The sequence below is a fragment of the Lacerta agilis genome, chromosome 17 (genome assembly GCF_009819535.1).
Source record: "Lacerta agilis isolate rLacAgi1 chromosome 17, rLacAgi1.pri, whole genome shotgun sequence".
NCBI lineage: Eukaryota > Metazoa > Chordata > Lepidosauria > Squamata > Lacertidae > Lacerta > Lacerta agilis.
The window spans coordinates 3,522,613-3,549,837 of NC_046328.1; the positions used below are offsets into that span (position 1 = coordinate 3,522,613).

The 27,225-nt window shown below is 43.7% G+C and overlaps 1 protein-coding gene across 11 annotated transcripts in view; it reads left to right on the forward strand.

Annotated features, from left to right (window-relative positions):
• PITPNM2 (phosphatidylinositol transfer protein membrane associated 2) overlaps positions 1-27,225 on the forward strand; it is a 181,442-nt gene that overhangs the window by 128,413 nt on the left and 25,804 nt on the right. For 4 of the 11 annotated variants that reach the window (XM_033136271.1, XM_033136279.1, XM_033136272.1 and 1 more), the window contains exons 11-17: positions 7,687-7,876; positions 13,508-13,627; positions 15,672-15,883; positions 19,054-19,059; positions 19,951-20,126; positions 21,582-21,752; positions 24,575-24,724. In XM_033136271.1, the coding sequence (XP_032992162.1) occupies positions 7,687-7,876; positions 13,508-13,627; positions 15,672-15,883; positions 19,054-19,059; positions 19,951-20,126; positions 21,582-21,752; positions 24,575-24,724 (1,025 nt within the window). The remainder of the gene's footprint in view (positions 1-7,686; positions 7,877-13,507; positions 13,628-15,671; positions 15,884-19,053; positions 19,060-19,950; positions 20,127-21,581; positions 21,753-24,574; positions 24,725-27,225) is intronic. The other 7 variants (XM_033136276.1, XM_033136282.1, XM_033136274.1 and 4 more) reach the window with 4 other exon arrangements.

Here is a 27,225-nt window from a genome sequence, read left to right on the forward strand (position 1 = left end):
GTAGATGTACCCTTAGCTTCATCTGTGATTTGGCAGAGAGGCTTCCTCAGTCTGTGTCTGACTGTTCTGTCTCTTCCAGACAGACCCTTTTTTACACTGCAGCTGCAGAGGCCCCCTTTGGACCAATTACGCTGCAATTCACATGGCACAGTTCCATAGGGGACATGAGAAATCTGTGAATCAATCAAGTTAGTCTAGACAGAGTCAACTACTTGCTTCTTAGAAAGAGGAAATGTTGACAGCAGTGTGGAAGCACCTTTGTGGTCCAGCCCTTGACCTTCAGCCTGAGTCCAGCAGCCTAGGTACCAAATCTATCCAGCCTCACCCCTCAGCCCCAAACCTGAGGCTCCCAAGCCAGACTTAGCATCTTCAAGGGCCTCACATGCCAAGATGCTCACCAGTGTAAGCATCATGTCCAGTGACATATAACAGAGAGAGGTGAGAGAGTATCCAGTTCCAAGGCAGAGGGCTGACCCTTTAAAGAACTCCAGCAAATAGGCGGGGCATAGGAAAGGCAGTCAGCCGAGGTGTAGTGGTATGGGCTTGCAGGGGGTCAACAACCCATTACAGTGGTGCCCCGCTAGACGAATGCCTCGCTAGACGAAAAACTCGCTAGACGAAGGCTGCCCCGCTAGACGAAAAAGTCTATGGGGCTGCCTTGCAAGACGAAAAATTTTCGTCTTTTTTGTTTTGTTTTGCGGAGCGCGGCTGTCATTGCCGCTCCGCAAGACGAAAAACCCGCTAGACGAAAATTTTCGCAGAACGAATTATTTCCGTCTAGCGGGGCACCACTGTACTATTTCTAAATCAGGGTCCCAATAGAGTCCCTGTCTCCAGTGTCCTAGAGCCATCCAATCAGCATCAAAAGGGAGCTTTATAGCCACCGAGAAGAACTTTTTTCTCCCTTTTTGCCATTCGAAGCCAGAGTGAAAGAAGGAGAGTTAGCTGCTGAGGATCAGCTCATAGGGTCACTCTGGAGAAGGTGTGTTTGACAAATGCAGAGGATTTGCCCTGTGTGCTCCAAAGCTAAGCATTTAGGAACACTGAAAACACAGCATGCTTTAGTTGCAAGAGAATGGTGTTCAACTTCTGTTACGTATGAACTTCAAGGAAAACACAGTTTAAGTCTCTCTGGGAGAAGATATTAGAGCACTCTAAATAATTTGCTGGTGAATGTGCACAGAAAATAGTAGACCTAGTTGAAAGGTAGCACAATCTAAATTATTGTTATTGTTGCATAATCTTAGAAGGTTGTATAATCTTAGAAGGGGCATGGCTGAGACTGTCATGCATTTTTTAATTTGCCACTGCACTACTAGCAGTAAGGTACCATATAAGCCAGGGATAGAGAATCTCCTCTGATGCCAACACCCACCTGCCCCATAAGCTTGGCCCATTGTCAGGAATGACCTAGAGGACCACAGATACACCACCACTAAAGTTCAGCTTGCTTCCAGGACTTGTTGAAACAAGTTGTCTCTTCCCTAGGACCTGTCCAGAGTCCTGAAGTGCCTTTCTCTGACCATTCTTGCTCCCCGATTCTGGTTGCTGGCCTTTTGGTTTGATATACAGCCTCTGCCTCTCAACCCCTGCTCTTGCGATTTGCTCTATATCTCTGCCAGACCTTTGTCCATGCTCCATTACAAACTCATACTCACTTAGACTTACTCATACTCACTTCCTTGTCTTCCTGTCACCTATGGTCTAATGGATGCCATTCATGTGAGTTGTAGGCATATTGGAGAATTTTGACAAAAACAGAAATTGTCCATGTTCACTTATTTGTCCCATGACCAGAATGGAAATCAATAAGTTGTTGCTTTCAGTCTTCAAATGATACTTAATTGAGTATATCATCCCTCCCCCACTTTGTATAGAAGTTAATGGGATGGAATAACATAACGACAAGCAAGATGAATAATAATAATAATAATAATAATAATAATAATAATAATAATTAATAATTAATAATTCATTCCCCACACATCTGGCTGGGTTTCCCCAGCCACTCTGGGCAGCTTCCAACAAAATATTAAAATACAGTAGTCTTTTTAATAGACTATTAATAGACTACAATAGTCTTTTTTAATAGACAATAGTCTATTAAACATTAAAAGCTTCCCTAAACAGGGCTGCCTTCAGATGTCTTCAGAATAATGTAGTATTTGACCGCAGCAGTATGGAAACAGTGCTGATTGCAGTGAAGAGAGGACAGAAGTGAGGATGATGCCTTCTTATGTCCCTAGCTGGCTGTATTGCAAAAATCATATGCAGCTCTTTTTAAAATGACTTTTCTGTCTCCTGCTGTACTCAACAGCGGGGGTATGGCTGAAATATTGGTATGTCCCTGCCAGCGGGTTTTATTACATGGTGATTGAGTAATAGCCTTGTGAGGCATGCAGAGCTATTTCATTCACCTCCTGAGCCATCCCCTTGGTCCTCTCCATCAGCTTCCAGCCTGAAATATCAGTATTACACAAGCAGAACTGTAGCAAACTAAAACCAATCATCCTCATAAGTCAGTGTGTTTTGTATGCTGTCGGTGGGTTCCTATTGCTGTCTTGTTGGGCTGTGTATGTTAGGGGAGCCATACTAGGGTGAAGGCATCCTCTTCTATTTGTCCCCATGTCAGTTTCAGTCTATTGGTTAGCTTTTCTTTATAATGCGCGTGATCATTAACAAAGAAAATCTTTAATAAAATAAAAATAAAAAAATAAAAAAAATCCTTCCAGTAGCACCTTAGAGACCAACTAATTTTTTTCTTGGTATGAGCTTTTGTGTGCATGCACACTTCTTCAGCTACTATGGCAGACCAACACGGCTACCTACCTGTAACTTTAATAAAATTGGTGTGTGTGTGTCGGTGTGTGTGTCGGTGTGTTTAGGAACACAGCCTGTGTAGGCCCATTTTCTCAATTCATAATGCCAACAAGGTCCATTCACCTGGTGTCCAGAGCTCACACTAGTAATTATCTGCTAAGCTATCCATTCTTGATCTCATGCATGAGTGTAATGAATGTAATGACATTGTACTTGGAGAGCCGCAATTGATTTGTTCAAACTAATCAGGTGAAGGTTTAAATGTGGATTTGTAGAGTTGTGTGGCAAGCAAGAGGCCCTTGGATAATAGCTCTCACTCTGTGACTTCAGGTATGAGAGGGGGGAAAGTCATTCTTGAGCCCTGGAAGATTTCCTTTAGCTGATGAAATTGTGGTTTGATGGAGGGGTTGATTTTTAACCTCCTACTGGCTGTGATTGGAGAGGGGGGGGGGAGAGGTCTCTTGCAATCTTGAATCATGCAGGGGTTAGTTGTCATGAGGTTCATCTGCACAGCAGGTTAAATTATTTCTGATTTGGTTCACTGCTTAAAAGATAATTCGTCTCATCGTCTGCTTCTTAACAACATTTCAGTATTATAAGTTCAAAGTGTGCCCTTCTATCAGGATGTTTTCCAGGGACGGCACATACTGGTAATTCCCTCCCCATTGAGACCTCATTTATTTCATTTAATGGGCCAGGCAAGAGCATTTCTGTTTCCTAGGCATTTGGGGTTTATTTAACTTAGAGCCGTTTACTTTTACACCCGTTAGTAAAGGTAAAAAAAGGTAAAGGACCCCTGGACGGTTAAGTCCAGTCAAAGGCGACTACAGGGTTGCAGCGCTCATTTCGCTTTCAAGCTGAGGGAGCCGGCATTTGTCCACAGACAGTTTTCCGGGTCATGTGGCCAGCATGACTAAACCGCTACTGGCGCATGGAGGACCGTGACGAGTGCCAGAGCAAATGGAAACGCCGTTTGCCTTCTCACCGCAGCGGTACCTATTTATCTACTTGCACTGGCATGCTTTTGAACTGCTAGGTTGGCAGGAGATGGGACAGAGCAACGGGAGCTCACCCAATCGTGGGGATTCAAACCGCCGACCTTCCGATCAGCAAGCCGGGAGGCTCAGTGGTTTAGACCACAGCGCCACCTGCGTCCCTAGGGCTGTTGCTACTTCCGTTCGTTGCGCTAGTGTGTACACTTAATTTTCAATTTCTACTTTTTAGATTTCATACTGCTCTGCTGGCTGCCCTGAGATTAGACATTCAACATGGGTTCAACATGCAGCATACAAATTATTTAAATAAGTTGAACAATAAGTCCAAACAGCTTGCTTTTCAATCACATCTCTGACTTCACTCATTGGCTAAAACTGTTGACACGCAGGAGCAGTCAGGTGGATCAAGTCACAGAAAATTCCTTTTTAGGAGGGCTTTTTTTAAAATGAAAGCTCAGAGTCTGGGTGAGATGGTTGGACAGTGTTCTCGAAGCTACTAACATGAGTTTGGCCAAACTGCGAGAGGCAGTGAAGGATAGGCGTGCCTGGCGTGCTCTGGTCCATGGGGTCACGAAGAGTCGGACATGACTGAACAACAACAACAGAGTCTGGGGTCCCTGCCTGCAGGCACCAATGAAGCCTTTGTGGGTGCTGCATTTGAACCCCTGGCTTGTTTATGTTGTTCAGTCGTTCAGTCGTGTCCGACTCTTCATGACCCCATGGACCAGAGCACGCCAGGCACCCCTATCCTCCACTGCCTCCCGCAGTTTGGCCAAACTCATGCCAGTCACTTCGAGAACACTGTCCAACCATCTCATCCTCTATCGTCCCCTTCTCCTTGTGCCCTCCATCTTTCCCAACATCAGGGTCTTTTCCAGGGAGTCTTCTCTTCTCATGAGGTGGCCAAAGTACTGGAGCCTCAACTTCAGGATCTGCCCTTCCAGTGAGCACTCAGGGCTGATTTCTTTAAGGATGTTACAGGTGGGTAGCCGTGTTGGTCTGCCATAGTCGAAACAAAATAGGAAATTCTTTCCAGTAGCACCTTAGAGACCAACTGAGTTTGTTCTTGGTATGAGCTTTCGTGTGCATGCACACTTCTTCAGATACTTCTTCAGATCTTCTGAAGAAGTGTGCATGCACACGAAAGCTCATACCAAGAACAAACTCAGTTGGTCTCTAAGGTGCTACTGGAAAGAATTTCCTATTTTGTTTCGTCTTTAAGGATGGATATGTTTGATCTTTTTGCAGTCCATGGGACTCTCAAGAGTCTCCTCCAGCACCCAGGGGCGTTCCTAGCCCCTTGGCTGCCCGGGGCGGGAAGGCAAGGGGCACCCCTGGGGGGCGGGGCGCGCGTGCGTCATGACGCACACACGCGCGGCGACGGCCCGGCATCCCCGGGGGCGGGGCGTCGCTGCGTGTGCGTCATGATGCGCGCGCGCAGCGACGACCCCGCCCCTGGGGTATGCCGGGCGGGGGCTTGGAGGCATCGGCGGGCTACAAAGAGCCCCGAAGCCGCTGCCATAGCGCAAAGGGCTGCCGGCTGCGGCTTCGGAGCTCTTTGCAGCCCACCGAGGCTCCGGAAGCGGCGGCCCGGCATCCCAGGGGGCGGGGCATCGCTGCGTGTGCGTCATGACGCACGCGCGCGCAGCGACGCCCCCGCCCCTGGGGTATGCCGGGCGGGGGCTTGGGGGCATCGGCGGGCTACAAAGAGCCCCGAAGCCGCTGCCATAGCGCAAAGGGCTGCCAGGCTGTGGCTTCGGAGCTCTTTGAAGCCCACCGAAGCTCCGGAAGCGGCGGCCCGGCATCCCAGGGGGCGGGGCATCGCTGCGTGTGCGTCATGACGCACGCGCGCGCAGCGACACCCCCGCCCCTGGGGTATGCCGGGCCGCCACTTCGGGAGCCAAGTCCGTGCAGCGCTGCTGCTCCTGGGGTGACGGAGGGAGCGGCGGCGCATGGGAGTGGTGGGACGCGCCGCCGCTCCCTCCGTCACCCCGGGAGCAGCAGCACCGCACACACCCGCCTAGGGGCGGCACGAGGGGCAGCCCGCCCCCACCGCCCCCACCCTACGACGCCCCTGCCAGCACCATAATTCAAAAGCATCAATTCTTCGGCGATCAACCCCTGGCTTAGGTCACCTGAAGCCTTAGAAAACTGTCAGGGCTTGAGCTTTCAATGGCCCTGCCCTCTGGGAGAGCTCTTTAAAGGAGCTGTATCCTATTCTGCAATTTCATGTTTCCTGCATGCTTGTGAAATAAACAAGGCTGCAGGGAATGGTCCTCAGACTCCGAGGGTGGTGGGCTCCCCCTTGAGTGGGGCAAGTGGGGCATCCTGTGAATCAGAGTCCCCCTTCGGGCCTACACTGGGATCCTGAAGCAGAGGGGAAAGCAAGTCTCAAATATCTTGTTCATCTGGATAGCGTCTCTGCTAAAAGCAGCTTGAAATAAATAGGTTTACAAAATGAATTTTGATTGTTGTCTGTAACATTACAAACAGCAGACACACAAACACACACACAACACCCAGGGCAATTCGGGGGGGGTTATAAGTTGAAGGATGTTTGTATATGTGCATAAATGCGCCCTTGAAATTGGTTTCTAAATCAAGTTACACAGCCTGCCTTACATATGAGAAGAGGAGCAAGACTAAGGGATGACTCACTCACATTTGCTTCTTGCTCTTCTGTCAGGGAGCTCTGGGCAGTGTACAGGTGTTTGTTTTTAAATTGTGAGGTACGTTTCACAGAGAAAATAAACAGTGTGAGTGGTCTCAGCTCAACCAGCAAGCTTTGCAGCCGAGTGAGGAATTTGAACCCAAGTCTAGCATTCTATGCCCCAAACCACATTGATTCTTTTGGTGCAGAATATGAAGAAGCAAAAAAGTGCATGGTGCTTTGTAGCAAATGGGAATGTGCAGAGAAGATGGTAAATTTGTGTTTTCTCTCAAAAACTAAGCTAAGCATCTTCTTCCAGTACGTCTGCATGTGACTGGGGGAGAGTGGAAGCAAGGGAACTACCATAAAATGTTTTTAGATTTCCTTGCTTTCTAAATGCTTTAGAGATTTTTTTTTGTTTTATTTTTAATTATATTGTTCTGCCACTTTGCCACCCTGGGCTCCTTTGAGAGAAAGAGCAGGACAGAAAATGTATTTATTTATTTATGAATCCCTTCCCATGCGGCCTCCTAAAACAATTTACAATGGCATAAAACCATATATAGAACAATTGCCTATATAAAAACAATTTAAAACAACAACGGGTGTATACAATCCATTCAAATCAAATACAGATACCAAGTGGGATAAAATCTCCACGTTGGAGTTTTGTTGAAGGAGGAGTATCTTCAACAGGCAGAGGACAATAGAGAAGGCAGTGCCAAAGGGCAGGTATTGCTTCTACACTAAAAGTCTGCTTCCTACATCGCGTGTTGCTGCCTTCAGAATTTGCTGAGTGATTTTATGAACCTTTTGGAATTTTGTCTATATGCTAATGAAGGTTTGAGATTGAGATTGAAATGTGTAGCTGCCCTCCTGCTAGGATGGTAGATAGAGGATGCCCCCTTCTGCATATTTCAGTAATCAGCTGGGTACGTAGCAGGTGAGACAATATATTATAATAGTAATAGCAATAATAATACTGTGCAATCCTATTGCTGTGCATCTCCACAAGTCCCCATATATTGTTATGATTACGAATTAAACTTATTAGTCACTCTTCTTTTTACCAAAATACAGTAGCTCAAAGCCGCAATATTAGCAACCAGCGCAGCTGTAGCTGACCCATGCAACACAGATTGGGTGTGTGTTCCAGAGGTTTCACTGCTCCATAATGCCCACAGAAAGGAGAAGTCCTTAACTATCTCTCTTCTTTTTTAGCCTCAGTCCTTACAGTTACGATGAAGGCTGCCTTTCCAATAGCCAGGATCACATTCCACTCGCAGCACTTCCTCTGCTGGCCACATCGTCCCCACAGTACCAGGAGGCAGTTGCCACGGTGATCCTGAGAGCCAATCAGGTGTACAGCGAGTTCATCAAATCCCAGGAAGGCGCCTCATTCAGCGGCCAGGTTAGTATGCTGCCTTGGTTGGTGGCAGTGAACTGGAGAGCAAGCAGAAAGCTTTTCTGTATTTTGTTTTTTTGGTGTGGAAGTTTATAAAACAAAACGTCCCAATTACCACAGGAGAATTAAAGTCACCAACTTGAGTGACTTTTAAAAGAGTCAGCAGGCTCTTATGTTCTTACAGCGACAGTGTATTAATGATGTTGATGATGATGATGATTACACTAAAGCTAATTACTTTGATGGCTGGGTCACTGGCCCGCAACAGTTTGAGGAGCTTGGGGGTCAAACACTGGCATCCGGCAAGCCCAGTCAACGGTGTGCAGTTCAATACAATAAAATGAATCTTAAAATATTGTCATGGAATGTGAATGGTTTAAATAATAAGGTAAAAAGGAATAGAATAAGACACGTACTACTGAAACAAAAACTAGACATTATTTGCTTACAAGAAACCCACATAAAAAGAGACCACAAAAGAATATTAATAGACCCAAAACTAGGAGTTGAATTTATTGCAGCGGATGAGAAAAAGAAGAGAGGGGTAGTGATTTATGTAAGAACCAGCCTAGAGCCACAATTAATTTATGTTGATGAAGAGGGAAGAACGGTTATTCTCAAGATTAATTATAGAGGCGAGCCAATATATATTATAGGAATATATGCACCAAACGGGAAGAAAGTAGAATACTTTAAGAAGATTGAATCTAAATTGATGGAATTTGCCGAAGGGAAAATGGTGATGATGGGGGACCTAAATGGGGTAGCCAACCCGCAATTAGATAGAACGGGGAAAGGAGATGGGAAAAACCAAGGAAAATTGCCACACACATTTTTTAGAATGATGGAAAAATTAGACATGAAAGATAGCTGGAGATTTCAAAATGAAATAGAAAGAGAGTACACATATTTTTCGAGTGCAAAAACAACTGCAAGTAGAATAGATGCGATTTGGTTGTCAATAGAATTATTGAATAGAATTAAGGAAATCAAAATAGAACCAAGGATATTTTCAGATCACAACCCAATGCTACTTCAACTGAGACCAGAATGGTCAACAGGAATAAGAAGATGGAAATTAAATAACGATTTGTTATATGATGAAAAAATTTTAGAAGGTGCAAAAAAAGAATTGGTGGAATTTTTCAAATTAAACAATGATAAGCAAACTGAACAAGGAATAATATGGGATACAGGGAAAGCATTCATCAGAGGCTACTTCATAAAACAGAATATCAGGAAAAAAAGAGAAAAGGAAAAAGAAAAAAAAAGAATAATTGATGATCTGAATAAAAAAGAAAAGGAATTATATAAGAGTCCAAAAAATGAAAAACTAAGAAAAGAGATAAATTTGTTAAAAACAGAATATAAAACCAAAGTAGAACAGGAGATGGATTGGAATTTAAAAATTTGGAACCGAAATAAATTCGAATTTGCAAACAAACCAAGCAAATTCCTTGCTTGGCAATTGAAAAAATGAAAAAATGATAAACAGAATAAAGATTGGGGATAAATATATAAATAAACCACAGATGATAGTAGATAACTTTCTGAAGTATTATGAGGAATTATATAAGAAAAAGGAAGAAGACAGTAAAGAAATAAATAATTACTTAGAGAAACACAAATTAGAGACTATTATAGAGGAAAAAGCGAAAGAAATGGATACCCCAATTACAGCACAGGAGATCAGAAATGTAATGAAGAAATGTAAACCCGGGAAATCACCAGGACCCGACGGATTACCGATAGAATATTATAAAAAAATGGAAGAAATAATGATAAACCCATTAAAAGACTTAATGAATCAAATACTACTTAAAGGAAATATACCAGACTCATGGAAAGAGGCATATATTACACTCCTACCCAAGCAGGATGCGGACCTCGACTTAATGAAAAATTACAGACCAATCTCTCTCTTAAACAGTGACTATAAATTGTTTGCAGGGGTGATTGCAAATAGATTAAGAAATGTAATTAAAGATATTGTGCACCCCAACCAAGCAGGATTTATACCAGGCAGACAAATTTCAAATAATATAAGAAATATAATAGACCTTTTGGAATATTTAGAGTTTAAAATAGACAAAAAAGCAGCATTGTTGCTGCTGGATGCCGAAAAGGCGTTCGACAACGTCTCCTGGGATTTTATGAAAAGACACATGGAAAAAATCGGACTTAAAGAAAACATGAGGAGGGCTATAGAGGCAATTTATAACAAGCAGAGAGCGAGGTTAATTATAAATGGGAGCGTAACGGATAGCTTCCAAATATCCAAAGGAACCAGGCAAGGGTGTCCTCTTTCACCCCTGCTGTTTATACTGGTATTAGAGGTCCTACTAAACAACATCAGAAAAGAAAGGAAACTAAAAGGAATCGTAGTGGGAAAGAATACCTATAAGGTGAGGGCATTCGCTGACGATCTAATAATTACGACGCAAGATCCGAAAGAGAATATCCCGATAGCATTAGAAATAATTAAAGAATACGGAAAGGTGGCAGGACTTAAAATAAACTATCAAAAAACTACCCTAATGACTAAAAATTTGGACAAAATTGAAAAGGAAGAACTGCATCAATTAACGGGGCTGGAAATCAAAAATAAGGCTAAATATTTAGGAATAAATATAACACCCAAAAGTATCAATCTCTTTGATGACAATTATAAAAAAGCATGGAGAGAAGTAAAGGTAAATATGGAGACATGGAACAAACTAAACCTTTCATTGTGGGGAAGAATATCGGTAGCTAAGATGAGTATCCTCCCAAAAATGTTATTTCTATTTCAGGCGATACCAATATTGGGGGGCATGAAAGTCTTTAAAGAATGGAAAAAGGATTTAGCAAAGTTCATATGGAACGGGAAAAGACCTAGGATTAAGTATGAGCTGCTGACTGATAGGAAAGAAAGGGGAGGGTTTGCCATGCCAAACTTGGAGTTATACCATGCAGCTGCAGCACTAAACTGGATAAGGGATTGGATAACACTAAAAGATTATGAACTATTAGATCTAGAGGGTGTGGAAAACAGATATGGTTGGCACTCCTACCTACTATATGAAAAGGTAAAAGTCCACAAGGGTTTTTTGAACCATTTAATACGGAAGTCACTGTATTTAATATGGATAAAATACAAAGGTATTTTGGAACCCAAAATCCCCTTGTGGACATCACCTATAGAAGTGATAACAATCAAAAAGACAAATATGGAGGGAGGAAGGGCCACTTATCGAATGTTATTGGAAGAAAAGGAGAACGAACTGTATTTGAAAAAATATGAAGAAATCAAAGAACACTTAAATGATTGGCTGCAATATTTTCAAATCTATCAAAGATTTACAATAGACAAAAAAGTGGTCTGGCAAAAGAAAAATCAAGATTCGAGAAAGAGGTACTCCAAAGCAAGGGGAAGTATATCTCAAATATTTACAATATATTGTTAGAGTGGGACCTAAAAGAGGAGGAGGTAAAATCTGTTATGGTGAGGTGGGCCCAGGATTTCCGGTATAACATATTAATGGAGCAGTGGGAAAGATTGTGGCGGGAAGACATAAAGTTTACCGCCTGTTACAACTTAAGGGAACATACATTGAAAATGATGTATAGGTGGCATCTCACCCCGGAAAAAATAGCAAAGATGTACAGGAATGGATCCCCATTGTGTTGGAGGTGTGGAAATGAAATTGGGTCATATAAGCACATGTGGTGGACGTGTCTAGAAATAAACAACTATTGGAACCAGATTTATGAAGAACTGAAAAAATTGACAAAAATTAACTTTAAAAAAAGACCAGAAACATTCCTACTAAGTATTCTACCAGAGGAAATTAAAAAAGAGAAAAGAGTACTATGTATGTATGGTACCACGGCAGCAAGAATGCTAGTGGCCAGAAATTGGAAAAGTAAGATTATACCATCCATAGCCGATTGGCAAAATTTAATGTTAGAATACTTACAGTTGGCCAAAACAACGGGCAAAATAAGAGGACAGATGATCCAGGAAGTTTGGAAGGAATGGAGGATATTTAAAGAATACCTAACGGAGAGTGGTTTAACTGAAATCCTAAAAGCAGACCTTGATTGAACCTAAAAGATTAAGTGGAGAATACGAGAAGATAGTAAGAGTAAAAGAACAAGAATTATAGCTGTATGTTATGTTAAAGAATTTAATTAAGAAATACAAAAAGGATAATTGGAAGTTTTGAGACTGAGTGTTATGAAGTGTTGTATGATAGGTGAGAATAAGTGTGTACACTTGAAGGATGTTTGAAGTACGAATGTAATGTAATGTAAATATGTAATGTATGTCATGTATGTGTGTTTATGTCTGAAGAACTTTTAGTTGTTATGATTTTAAATAATAAAGAGATTAAACGAAAAAGAAAAATAAAAAAAGAAAAATAAAAATCTATTTTAAGTCTTGATTAAATAATTCTTAATTGATTATGCAATGAATTTTAATAGATTAATCAAGTTGAATACATCTGCATATTTTGGGGTGTGAGTAAAGCAGTAGCTCTGGAGAAAAGGAGGGAAATCATTTGTTTTTCCAACATTGAATCAGCAGGCAATACCTCCAAAGAGGCGCTTCGTCTTAAATCAAGGGTGGGGAACCATTTTCTTCTGAGAGCCCCAGGGCCCAAATGGTAGGGGGGGTGGGGCCAGAGGCAAAACGTGGCAGAGCAATTGCCACTAACTTTTATCTTTATACAGTATGCTAGTTTGTATGCATGCTCAGCACCCCTCTCTGCACAGACAAGGAAGAGTATGTTCCAGGACACATTTCAGACACTCAGGGTAGGATGCAGGGCTGTGAGAGCGGTGAAATGGGGAGAGTTCTGGCGGCCAGTGAGAGAGGGGCTGAAGAGCCACATTTGGTTCCAAGGCTTCTGGTCAATTGAAAAGAACATTTCCTTTATTATGATTATAATGTTATTATTGTTCCCCTGCCCATCTGGCTAGATTTCCCCCGCCAGTCTTTTTACCTTTCCTTTACCACAGGTGACAGCTGTCTGTATGAGTGCTGGGGAGGAGTGAGCAAAATATAAGGATCTGTGTGATTTGTGCTGCAGCGCTGTCTAAATGGAATAAATTCTTCACCAGCCTTCCCCAGACTGGTGCCCTCCAGGTGCTCTGAGCTACAGCTGTGTACATGTTACCATTTACTCCAGCTACAATGTGTTCCCACCACTGGTGTTCAAAGCTGAGTACACATGGTGTTAGCAACAGTTCATATATATCCTGTATTTGACACATTTCCCTTCAAAGCAGCTTGCATCCAATTTGAAAATGCAAGCCATGGTTAAGTTGAAGTGCATACAGTTCAGACAGCTGTTGCACATGCGCAGATGCCAGATGCCTTGAATAGGAGAGCTGAAGGGAGTTGAAGGAAACAAATGAGGTAATGGATGTTGGGTGAAGACACACCACCCTCAGCAAATGCAGATGGAATTTGAAACTCACTGGTAGAGAGGGACGGATTGGCGACCTTGCTGCATTTTAAGCTGCTAACATATGCATAACCCAGAGCTCCCAACTGTCCCAGCTAGCAGGGAACTTCTAAATCCTGGAATTTGAACAATGAATTTTCCTTGAAAAAGAGCAGTGAATGGGTTTTTGTTTTCCCTTGCCCAGGTGTGTTTGGTTGGGGACTGCGTAGGAGGGATCCTGGCCTTTGACGCTCTGTGCTACAGCAACCAAACCATGTCAGAGAGTCAGAACAGTAGCCGGCGTGGGAGCGTTGTAAGTGTGCAGGTAAAGGCACCCACGGTGCTCCATTCTGGGACGGCAAGGAAGTTCACTGTTCACCGCAGAAGAATACTGAGCATTTATTTATATGGTGCGTTTCAAGGGTGCTCTGCCTATGTTGTCTCAATAATCCCATCAGCCTCCCTTCATTCCGGAAAAGAGGCAGAGACACTGCTTCATTTTTTCTTCTCCTGCCGGTCCAAGGGACACCTGACCTACACTGTGCTCTACACCTTCAGTGTGGACTCAGTAAACCCTGTGTTGTACGTTACTACCTGTTTCACGCACAGGGCATGTTAAAAGTACAAAAACACTTCCACTGAGTGAAATGCTGGTCTGTGTCACCACCATCTCTGGCCTCAAGTACAGTCCTCTTCTGTTGCCTCACATAATTCAGCGCTCCCCTGTTCTCTCTTTCATCTGAGCAGCTGACACCTTTCCTTAAATCCCTTGACTTCCTATCCATTTCCAGATCCCACACAAGCTTCTTGTCTTTATCTTCGAAGACTTCCATTGCTTTCTCCTTGCTGTAGCTTCTGCCTGTTACATTCACACATCCATAGCCTCCATCCTCAGCCATCTGAAGGACTGCGGCTCCATTAAACAGTGTCCCCCCTTTCTCTCTTGTTTCTCATGTACCCGGAACCGCCTCCCAAATCTCTTCTGTGCTGCTACCACCCCTCTTAAAGCCACTCCTCCAAACACACCTTTTGCATGAGGCCTTTGGCATAACCTCCACATCCTCAAGCTCCACTGCAGGGGTAGCCAAGGTGGTGCTCTCCACACGCTGTTGAACTACAGTTCCCAAGATCCCTGATGGGAGTTGGGAGCACAACAACATTTGGAGGGTGCCTTGTTTGCTATCCCTGCCACACTATAACTAAGGTTGCATACACACTGTATATTTGAAGTACATGACCCCTTCCCCCAAGAATCCTGGGAACTGTAGTTTGTTCAGGGCGCTAGGAATTATAGTTTTGTGAATTCTTTGGGGAAATTCATGGGCTTTAAATGTATGGTGTGTTCACAGCCTAAGACTAACCATGTGTAACTGAAATAATTGTGGCTTCTCATTCTTCCTTTGCCTCCGCTTCCTTCTTGTTCCTCTATTGTTTCCCCTGTGTTGAATTTTAGATTGAAAGCTCCTTTGGGCACTGTGAAGTATCATGCCCACTCTCTTAATTGCATCATCATCATCATCATCATCATCATAATTTACTACATTTCTTACTTGATTTATGCAAAAAGAAAATCTCAACAAGGTAAAATATGAATGGACAGTATCAGTTAAAATCCAGAAAAAGCAAAATGGTGTACAATACAAAATTCTTAAAATACTCATTGAACAAAACAATGAAAAGAACAGGTCCTGTGCCACCTGACTGAAGGATGAACACTGTGGAGGAGGCCTAGTTAATCTCCCAGAGGCCTGGTGCCTAAAAACTGATGGATGGTGGCACCAGGCATGTTTCCACAAACAGGGTGGGGTGGGGACACCATTGAAAAGTCACATTCTCATATGGCAACCCTCTGCACATCCCTTGGGTGAAACACGTGGAGAAGTGCCCGTAATGAAGCCTGCAGGGTTTCTAAGGGGAGAGAAGGATTGTGATCTGTCATACTACTAGAACTCAGGACATCCAATGAAGCTGAACGTTGGAAAATGTGGGACAGATAAAGGACAGTACTTCTTCATGCAGCGCCTAGTTAAAACTATGGAACTCCCTCCCTCAGGAGACAGTGGTGGCACCAACTTGAGTGACTTTTAAAAGAGTCAGCAGGCTCTTATGTTCTTACAGCGACAGTGTATTAATGATGTTGATGATGATGATGATTACACTAAAGCTAATTACTTTGATGGCTGGGTCACTGGCCCGCAACAGTTTGAGGAGCTTGGGGGTCAAACACTGGCATCTGGCAAGCCCAGTCATAGCCCACGGGGCACGTCTTTGGGCTGAGGGTCTTCTGTGCTTGCTTTCCGACGGAGTGTCACCGCGATTGCCCTTTGTCAGGGCTCTGACGCCTAGGCCTTGTGCCCTTCAAATTCCAGGACACTGACCTCTTGTCTCCTGGAATCATTGTGAACAACAGCTACTGCTCAGGGGGCTCCAGCCTGGAAGCCAGCCGCCACCTCAGCCGGAGCAACATTGACATCCCTCGCAGCAACGGGGAGGAGTCCAGGAAGCAGCTGCCGCGGAAGAGGAGCGACTCATCGACTTACGAAGTGGACACCATCAAGCAGCACCAGGCCTTCCTCTCCAGGTAGGTTTGCCAAGGGAGGGAAGAATGGCTGATTGGGACTGTTGCCAATAGAATGTGCTTTAAAGTATTGTTATAATTTTCATTTTCAGATTAATAGATGCTTCTGTACATTCTTGTGGATATGTAAGCCAGGTATAGAGGAACTTTTGGCCTTCCAGTCGTTCCTGGACTACAACTCCCATCAGCCCCAGCAAGCTTGACCCAGTGGCTCAGCAACATCTGGTGGGCCAAAGGTTCCCCACACCTGGCACGTAAAGAAAACAACCCATTTTACATACATACATACATACATACATACATACATATCCTTTATTCGACCGATAGTCAGAAAGAAAAAAAACAGAATTAAAAAAACATCAGAGGGATACACAATTAAAATAGGACAACACTAGTAAACCTCATACAGATAACCCACATCGAGGCATTCGATTTTGCGCTTCCGACACTTGAGCGCCAGGAAGAGGAATTTAGCCACAGATAAGGCTATTTTCCCAGTGGGCTTATTCAGCAGATATGCCACCTGCCTTTCTCTTAATCGAGAGCTAAACTGAGATAAATATGGGGCTATGAGATATTGCCTTAAATCGTTATAAAAGGGACAACTCACTAGAATGTGTTCTGTGGATTCTACCTCTCCTAAAGCACAATGGCACATTCTCTGATCATATGGAACTCCTCTAAATCTTCCCCTCAAAACCGCCGAATCAAGAACGTTCAGTCTGGCCGCAGTGAGAAGTCTGCGGTATTCCACATAGTGGATATCCGCCAGGTAACGGGCTGGTGAGGCCCGATACACCTGCTCCCCCAGAAACATCCCAGGTTTCACGCGGGCTATGTCCTCGTGTCTGGCGATATCCCCCAATCTCTGAGCGATCATCGCTTTAGCATGTCTATACGTCATAGATTCTATATAAAGGGAGGACAGTCCGCACTTCTGCACTTCCTCCAGAGGGGCCAAACCCACCGGTCTAAAGCATAACTTGAGCCATAGCCATAATTTCACTTTCAGGGCCACATACCTAAAGGTTTGGCAGCTGGTCTCTAATCTCAAGACCGCACCCGCAACGGAAGGGGGGATCCTGAGAATGGCCCTGAGGAATTGCGATTGGATAGATTCCAATCTTACAAAGTCTCTACGTGAACCCAAAGCAATGCCCACCAGTAGTAGTGGAAGGACTTTCATTTGGAAGAGTCTCAGGACAGCTTCCACTGTTTGTGCCTGTTTCTTAGCATACAGGGATCTAATCAGCAAGGCTGCTTTAGATGCATTTGTGGCTATGTATTCTCTGTGTGCCAAGAAAGACCTGGCCCAGGTATTTGAAGCAACTAACCTGTTCTAGAGGAATACCATTAATCGACCACGAATGGAGTTTCGGTCGAGCAGCAAAGACCATTATTTTGGTCTTGGCATAATTAAGTTGGAGCTTGTGTTGGATCTAGTATTCATGAAGTGCTCGAAGCATCCTCCTCAGCCCAATGGGGGAGATAGCTAAAAGGGTGGCATCGTCTGCATACAGGAGGACATTCAAAACCATTTTGGGAGCAAGTGTTTAACTGATCCCCTGATCTAAGTTGCTCTTCCCCAAAAGGGAGGAAGGAGAGAGAGTGAAATACTGAGTGGCCTTGAGCAATTCCTTATCTATCAGCCTCAATCTGTAAAAATCTATCAGCCTCAATCTGTGAAATGGGAGTAGCTGTGATCTGCCTTACAAGGTTGCAGAAGAACAGCTCTCTGTAAGAGAAATTTAAATGACACCATGCTGAAAGTTCCAGGAATGATAAAGAGATTGTGAGATGCTGTGTCCCACGTATTTGCTAAGCCTTATTTTAGAACACGTGAATCTTGGTGGGTGGAGAGGGGCACTCACCAAAAGCTTAACATGCAAACAAGCCTCACCCACAAATACTTTCAAGCATAGCTGCTGTGAAATTTGTGTTGTCGACTGTGCCCATAAAACTCTTCTCTCCAACCATGAAGTCATATATTTTATTTATCCCACGTATTTTCTGCAGGGAAAAAGTATCTCTTGGTAATATTAAAAAGATTTAGTGGATTCTGCAGCTTCTGTTTGTATTGCTCTTGGCACTAAACAATACCACAGGCTTGTGTCTTCACCAGTTCTCCAAAGGGAATTACATCTCCTTTTCCTCCAGACCCTTTCATGGTTATTAACTCTGCGTCTTGCTCTGTAAATCATGCAGATGGGGCTTCTGGTTGTTTGGAATTTTACACTACACTGAGCAGAGGCTGTGGCCCATGAAAAGGAGGAAATTCCCACCTGCCCTTAGGAGATTTGGGAGCTATCCAGTGGGCATTTTTAAAGTCAGGTGTGCTCTGCCACTAAGGGTGTACGTGAGAAGCTGCTGGGAGTCAATAGTTCTTTCAGACTTTTTTTACCTTTAGGGAACCTGCTGTGTTGATCCCTTGAGCATCAGTGAAGAAAATTCCTGCATGTCGCAGGGGACTCTGGGGAAGGTAGTAGGTCAAATGCACTTTTCATGGAGTGCACTGGCTGGGCCTTCTCAATTTTCCCATGTGCAAAGGAGGAGCACTGTAGAATATCCCTGATGCTCTCCTGCATCTGTACATTGCAAGGGAAGATTGGTGGCAGAGGTCAAGTTGTCTTTCAACTCAGTAGCTTTGTGCTTTGTGCATTGTCAGTAACCTGATCAGCTCCCACAGCACTCTGGGGTGCCCGACAGAACAGTTTGGAAGCCACTTTTTTAAAGCACAAGTTCCCAGCAGCCTGCAGCAGAGTGGCAAAGGCAGCAGTGGTTTGTGGCATTCCTGGTGGATGGGAGCAGCAGAGCCTGAGACCCAGCTATGTCACAGAGTCAGAAGTGCTTGATCAAAAGTCCTGCTACAACTCTGTTGGGAGTGATCTGCTCTCCTGTCCTTGGTAGGCTGTGGGCAGGATGCGTAGTGTGACATATAATCGATCATATGAGCTGCACAAGGCTTCGTATTACACGTGCTATAAATCAGTGACTTGATGCATATACATTTTGAGCTGGTCGATGAGACAGAGGCAGCATGCAAAGATGCAAGACTCCCTTCCTGCCAATTGTGATCTTTCTATTTCTCTTTCCTCTCTTATTGTTTCTTTTCTTTTTCTTTTCTCCTTTATTAATCCCTTAACACTTGTGTCCCAACAACTTCTTTGAGGAAGAAATAGGTAAGCACCATTCACAGCTTTCCATAATGTAGAGAAATCTAGAACATTGAAGGATCACATTTGGAAAAAAAAAGTGGGAATCTTGGGCTGTAATCCTCTGCATATTTACTTGGGAGCAAGCACCAGTAAACACATTGGCATTGACTTTCAAGTAAGCATGCAGAGCATTGCACTGCACATGTCTTAAGGAATATACAGTAGAATACATTTTTAAAATATAATGTTATTTTGGACCAACTGACTGCTTAGATGTTCTGCAAACTTTCAAACCTACTATGATTCCCCCCCCCCCCCGCCCCAATCATGAATGTCAGGAGAAATGAAAACAGCTTTTCTCCAGAATGTCTAGACTGGGGTGGAGGGTGGAGATAGTACAGTTCAAAGGGTTATAAATGAATGGAAAAGCTAGTTGGGCCTCGTAGTACATCATTTTTATGTCTCTTACATTCTGTGGGACCAATATGGCTGCAACACCTGGTGTTTACATGAACAAACAGTGATACTTCCCTTCATGACAAATACAAAGAGGATTGGTTTTTTTTTGTTTTTAAAGCAGCCTGGGTACCTTGTTTCATTTTGTTTTGTTGTTTTGCTGCTAGAAACAACTTCATAGCTAATCCTACATGATGTACAGCATCTTGCATAATGTTGGCACAAAATAATTCTTACACCATGTTAAATGTTCTTCCACCAATTTAAGTGTCCGCAGTCCAGCACTGAATCTACAGTTGTCCAAACAAACATGTTTCCTTTTGAGCATCATCCTGTGCGTTCAGAACTCTTAAGAACAGCATGCAACATTAACCCCAGCATGATACGCATTCATGGTTGTCTGTCTTGTAGTTTTGCTTTATTCGCTGTTGCTTACAGTCTGTTTTCTGCTCTCTCCAGTTTACATTCTAGCGCTCTAAAAAACTATGCGGGATCAAGGACATCAAGCAGTTCCACTGTGCTGGATGGAGGAAATCTTGGAAAATTTGAGTTTGAGATCACAGACTTCTTCCTGTTTGGATCTCCTTTGGGGCTGGTCCTCGCATTGCGAAAAACCGTCATTCCAACTCTTGACAGTAAGTTTTCGTGTTGGATAAAGGGGTATTTTAAAATACTTGCAAAATATTTGTACATACTTGTAAAATAATTGTTAAAAGGTTTTGTGAGCAAAGAAGCAAATATGGAAAACTCAAACTATAAAGCAGACAAATGTATAGTTTTCCCCCATATGCCCAGAGACTTTGCGCCTGCGCATTGGGGGACATAGGAAGCTCCAAACACATATTTTTTAGATGTCCCTTTTATGATGAGGCACATAGAGATACCATTGACCCCCTGCTGGTGAGGCTTGCTGACCTCCCAGAAAAGCAAAAATTTGGTCTTCTCCTGTTAGGAAAAGAACACAAAACGACCCGGATGGTCGCCAGTTTCTGCGCACAGATCTGTAGGCACAGACCATCCCCCGATTCAAACTAGTTTGTTAAGAAAATTCCCAAACTCGGATCTACGGGCAACTTTGGGTCATTTCTCTATGGAAGCTTATCTTAAAGTTTTTATGTGTTTATACGCCTATCACATTTTAAAACTTTAAATCCATTGTTGTATATTGTTTAAATGTTTTGTTTGCTTTTGGGATTGTAGTCCCATTTGTGTTTCACAAGCTGATCTCCGACCGTAATAAATTATTATTATTAATATTATTATTATAGTTTTTAGAGCAGTGAAGCTATTTTGAAAGCACTGTAACTGCTTCCAAATGTATCTTTTTCTCTCTGTGGCTGAGTTCTGAAAATAATGAGCTATGTAAATGTTCAGCAAACCTGCTTTGGCTAGTGTCCATGTTGTCACCATGGCACCCGCCTCAAACCCTTCAGCATCTCAACTCTTCAAAGTGATTCCATTTTAAAAGGGTGATAAATGAGATATGGCACTTATAAATTATTCTAAGGCAGGCAGTTTGCTTAAATAATGAGGGGTGGTGGAGTAAGATTGATTACCAAAAATATTGTGTCAGCAAGCAGCATCATAGTGTCTATGTCCTGTGAAAACACAGGCATACTGCGTTTCATTGCACCTCGCTTTATTGCGTTTCACAGATATTTCTCCTTACGAGGATGTGGGTGCAGTTGCAGGCAGCCTGGCTGCTTCCAGGGGAAGGAATCCCACTGCCACCACTGCCCCTCTTCTGGCCATGGGAGTGGAGCTGGCTAGAGCTGAAGCTGGGTTTTTGCCTTCCCGCCCTAGCAGCTGGGGTGGGGGTGGGGTGGGGAGCAGTCTGGCTTAAAAGACTACAGTGTAGTGTAATCATAACTTATATATGAACTGGGAAACCAAAAAAAGTTGTGTGTCTCTCTTTATTGCAATATTCGCTTAATTGCGGTGATCTGGAACCGAACTCACAATATATTTGAGGTATGCCTGCATAAACAGGCAATGTTGTCAATGTGATGTGATTAGCAGTAAGATGGTAGATTCCAGCTTTAATATCTTGTCTGTATCTTCCACCCCACCTTCCCTTTTCTATTGCTCAGTCTTCCAGTTGAGACCAGCCTGTCAGCAAGTCTATAACCTGTTCCACCCTGCAGACCCTTCAGCCTCACGCTTGGAACCTCTTCTGGAAAAGAAGTTCCACATTTTACCACCCTTTAATGTCCCACGCTACCAGAGGTTTCCTCTTGGGGATGGCAATTCAGCCCTCCTGGGTAAGTCAGCTTTTTGACTCCAAAAGCCAAAAGGCATCTATGGCCACATTGAAGTGATAAGCCACTTCGGCATTCAGGTTGTGGAGGGATATGAGTGAAAATCCCTCCACATAGAAAGCCAGCGAGTTAGGAAGAAGGTTAGGCTAAGACCTTCCTTCCCTCCAACATCTAGTTTTCCAAGTGGAGGGATTTTAGTTTATTGAAAAAGTATTTAATCATGGGCACCCTTGTCTGCTGTCTGAAGTTGTATATCTCATGCACTGGTTTCTCACCTCAGTAAGAACTCAGCCTAAGATGGCACACACAGTTACGGAGACCAGCGGGCATTTTGGTTGTAGGAGCAGTGTTTGAGTTAGCATTAGAGCTGCTGGGTTGAGTATGCCTGGCGGCTAGGCCACCTCACTGGATTCTGCAGACCCGCCTTCTTACCCCAGAAGTGTGTGATCTGGCTTTGTTGACTCAGTGCTAAGGGAGAGGCACTTTGCAAAGTTCAGAGCTCCTCCCCTCTCCCCACCATGAGCCCACAGGTACAGAGCAAAAGAATCCCAGCTGATGCAGGGTGTGTGTGTGTTTTCACTACAAGTTTAAGCCTCTCCCAAACCTATTTTGCTGACATGAGTCATGATAACTTCCCAACAAAGTAGCCTGAGAACTGTGGTTTTGAGATGGAGATAAGATAGAGTTGCTAGCACCCTCCCAAACTACGATTCCAATGGTTTTTTTTGGGGGGGGGGGACATTTACATTTTTCAGTGTGTTCTTTTGCTTGTTGGAGTCCTTCCAGATTGGGTTGTTTGGTTCTTTTGCGGCTGTATTCTGCACCAATAATTATTGATGCAATAACAGTGCTTTAATGGTGGGCTGTATCTGACGGTCCTCACATTATTCCACTCATCTCAGCTGTTCTGTGATGCTTCCCCAACACTACCACGTCGCTGCCTGCTGGAGGAGCAGGACAAATAATAAATTGGAACATTTGTGGTATAAAAAACCCTAAGTCTCAGAGGTCTAGCCTTTTCATCATGATCCAGTCCCACTGGAATCTCTTCAGATTTATCAACAACCATATTCGCTGCACTACTGAAATCTAGAAATGTGCCTTGTTGAGCAAGGAGAGTGGGTGATTCTGGTACCTTGAACTTTACTTAGAAGTAAAGTGCATTCATGTCTATTGATTTTTTTTCCAAGTGAGCGTGCTTTAGCTCATACCCAAAAGACACCAAAATTGCATGCCACTATGTGCCCCAATTGTGTTCCACATGGCACAGGCAAGTACAGATGTGAGTAACCCTGACTTGAACATTCCTTGTGGTCTAAGTATATGTGATGTCAGCAGATCTATGTTACAGAATTCTGGTCGCAACTGAACAGGTATATAAGAGTTTGAAGTCATTTCATGTGGAGGAGCATGTGAAAGAGGGTGCTGAACCCTTTCCACACACCACACTCCCACCCCCTTGTAACTACTCCCCACCCCTTGTTTGTCTCCCATTTAAACTCTGACTGGGGAAAAGCCTCACTAGGGGCTAATACCGTGTTTCTCCTAAAATAAGACACCGTCTTATATATTTTTTTGCTCAAAAAAACACAGTATGGCTTATTTTCAGGGGATGTCTTATTTTAACCGTGTCACATCGGTACGCTGCATAGCCATGCCTCCCCAGGCTGTTTTAATGGGAGGTACCACATCACTATGGCTTATTTTCGGGGTATGGCTTATTTTTGGGGACCGGCTTATATTTCACAAATGCATAGAAATCCTGCTATGGCTTATTTTATGGCTATGTCTTATTTTAGGAGAAACAGGGTAATAGTAATAATAATTAATAATGATTTATTATTTTTATTTATATGCCACCCATCTGACTGGGTTGCCCCAGCCACTTTAGGCAGCCTCCAACAAATTATAAAGCCACAATAAAGAGCCCATTGCCCAGCCCTTTCTGGCTCGCTTTTGTGAGCCAGGTTGAAATTGATCCCATGAACGTGACTAGACAGATTGCTGGCACCCTCCCACCCCAGCCCTGCTCCACAGTGAAGTCTGCCTCCTTCCAAATTTGAGCAATTTTATCTGCAAAAGACTTTGCTTTGTCTGCTTATTCACTCTTCCTCTTGTCCTACTCTTTTCCCCAAGGAAAACCACTCTTTAGTGCTCAATTGAAGCAAACAGCAATCAGGTTTTCCAGTTTATTCCAGTTTAGAGCTAAAGAAAGATGGGAAAGATGGAGGGCACAAGGAGAAGGGGATGACAGAGGATGTGATGTTTGGACAGTGTTCTCGAAGCGACTGGTATGAGTTTGGCCAAACTGCGGGAGGCAGTGGAGGATAGGGGTGTCTGGCGTGCTCTGGACATGACTGAACGACTGAACAACAACAGAGCTAAAGAGCAGGTTTTCCCTGGGAATGGAGCAGGACAAGGGGAAAACCGCTTGGACCCATGCCTAGAAAAGTGGGTCAAGCAGAAAACTGCTTGGAAGTGTGCTTTCTAGGCACAGGACAAGCAGAAATGTGAACAAGCCCTAGGTGAAGCAGGTGTGAAAAGGAGCTGAAATCTCTTATTTCTGGCAGGGAGAAATAGTTCAGCACCTCCTTCCTGATTATCTGCTGTAAGGCACTAGCACCCCACCCTCTTATCACCTCTTCAGACCTGACAGCCATCACATCTACCTTAGAGCCCTTTGGTTTTCTTTCCTGTGTCTGAATTCCTTTAGGGAAGGTCCTGAGCTGTTGTTGACATCAATTGTGAGGTCTCTTGTTGTTACACTTTCTGTGGTTTGTTGTTGCTTTTTGCCCCTATTTGTTTTCTTCCTCATCTGCTTCTAGTTGAAACAGTCCAGAGCAATCCTGTCCTCCTCGTAGAAAGCAGCCCACTGGTTGCTCTCCAGAACCACGACAGCTTCATGGAAACCAGTATCCCTGTTCCCATCCTGAATTGGCAAGATATTTCCAGTAAAAATTCTGGATTTGCTGAGTGTGTGTAACGTGCCCTTCTCCCTCCCCATACTGTCTTGTGACATATATTCTTGGGATTGTGGGTGATGCTTGATAAACACCTGGTTCCCCACCCCCCAAGGATCATGAAAGCTTTCCCTACTGCCTTAGTGGCCAGGTTGAATCCCCCAGGACAAAATTGGCAGAGGCAGGGACAGTATTCTTTTCAGAGGACCAACTACCTGCACAGAATGTTGGAGTTCCACAGAATTTTTCAGATATGGTGCACACAGCAGAAATAGGAAACAAGCAAATACAAAACAGGTAGCAATTTTATGTTTAAAATTGGGAGTAATATTCCCTGCCCCCTTTTAATTTCTTTCTTTGGACACTAGTACCTGAAGAAGAACTCTGTGTTGTTCAAAAGTTCACCTCCAGCACCTTTAGCATTAGTGCATAGGCACTACATCATCTGCTTGGTATACCTCCCTTTCTGATAAGTGATAAGCAAGCAAAGCAACCCTCTTTTCTCCCCTTGCCCATGCATGCCTGATTCTGCAGGGGTGGAGGACATACACACTGTGCACAAGGTGATGCCCGCTGAGCCAAGAAGAACCAATTCACACCTCCACCTCTGGTTGGAGATTTTTAAAAAATCCTTTGCTTGCATTCAACCTAGTTCACGCAGACAAGCTTGTCCAAGGTGCTCAACAGAAAGGTATAGGCTTGCCATTTTTCATGCTGCCGCTCAGTCCACTTTGGAGGGGTTTGTGTGTGGTTAGGTGCAAAATTGCAGGCTGATGTTCACAGTGATGAGACATTTCCTATCTGGGCAAAAAGAACCAAGTGACCCACTGCAAGAGGCAAGGGAGGTCATGTGATGCTACAACAGCAAAAAAGGAGAAGGTGAAAATCCCAGTGACTCAGCATTTAGCTGACTCATTATCCAGCCTGCAGTGCTAGGGGAAGGAAAAGATTCCTCTCTGCACTCCTAGTTCATTTCCACTGCTAGGTCTAGGAACTGAGAATTCGTGACTTTGCATTAAATGTCTCTGATGAGGGTGGCCATCTGCCCTACTTTACAGAGGACAGTTTTCTATTTGAAGGGCTGGGTGGCCCAATCCAGCTCAAACGTAAAGAGCCCTAAGAAGGGAGAGCAGCGCAGAAGTTGCCTATCAAAAAACTAGCAGCACTGTCTTCTCTACTACGATGCAATGGTACTATAAGTCACTATTTCTGAATTTGCATCTGTACATATAAATTAGCATGTACAAATTTTATCCACCTGGCATTGGATGCCTATTGTTCGCCCTGCTGTTTTGGATATGAAGTGCATGCTTTGTGTTCCCTAGAAGTTTAAACTCCCTGAAGGTCTCTCTGGTGGTGGTCATCCAGCATCCCTTTTATAGCTCAGGAAGGGGCTGGCAATCTCCACTTCCCCCACACCTCTCCTGTGCTATTAAAATTCCTGTAAAATTGCACTGCTTGCTTATGTGATATGTATCTACTCTAGGGGGCCGAGGTGTGGAGTTCCTCTGCCAAGCAATGCGTGCAAAAATGAATATAGCTAGGATAAAATATCCTGCCCACCTAGCAGTTCGAAAGCACATCAAAGTGCAAGTAGATAAATAGGTACCACTCCGGCAGGAAGGTAAACGGCGTTTCCATGTGCTGCTCTGGTTCACCAAGAAGCGGCTTTGTCATGCTGGCCACATGACCGAGAAGTTGTACGCCGGCTCCCTCGGCCAGTAACGCAAAATGAGTGCCGCAACCCCAGAGTTGGACACGACTGGACCTAATGGTCAGGGGTCCCTTTACCTTTACCTAGGATAAAATAGGAACAAAATATGCATATATTTGTGAAAATAGCATACAAAATGCATTGTTTTAGGAGAAATTGCCTTGCAAAAATGCATATATCAGAAGAAATTAATACTAAAATGCAGATTAATTTGCATGAAGACTTTAAAAATCAGAAACCGGTGTGAAAATGTGGGGAACTCAACTTAAAAGTGGAAAATAAGAAACAGAGAGATTGAAATTGGCAGATTTGCCCCTCCCTAGGCATCTCCTGCTCCTGTGGAGGTCTAAAAGAAGAAGGAAGTTCCCTGCATCCTCACTGGAGCTCCCTTTGTAGGAACTTCTTTCATGTCCCAAAATATGCTCAGTTTCCAAATATGCTCAGCATTAAGCTTAGACACCAATCATGTGCAGGATTCAACATTTATGTGGGAAAGCTTTCAAGACCTTGGTGCCTCTAATGGCTTCTGCTTCCAAAATCAAGTTTCCTTTTGTTGCTGATTTTCTGCCTGGCTGCATTTCTTTTCAAATTTTGCATCAAAGGGCATTTGCAAAATCGCGGTTGACTTGTGAAAATAATTGGAGTGGATCGTTCCTCCTCCATACTTATTTTCAAAACTGTGCAAATCACAGCTTTTAAGAAGCAAAGTAAAGAACTCCAGCTAAGACCTGATGCTTACATGGTGGTCATTGGCGAGTCCCCCAATAACATCTAACAATTTTAGCAACTGATGGGATTTTAA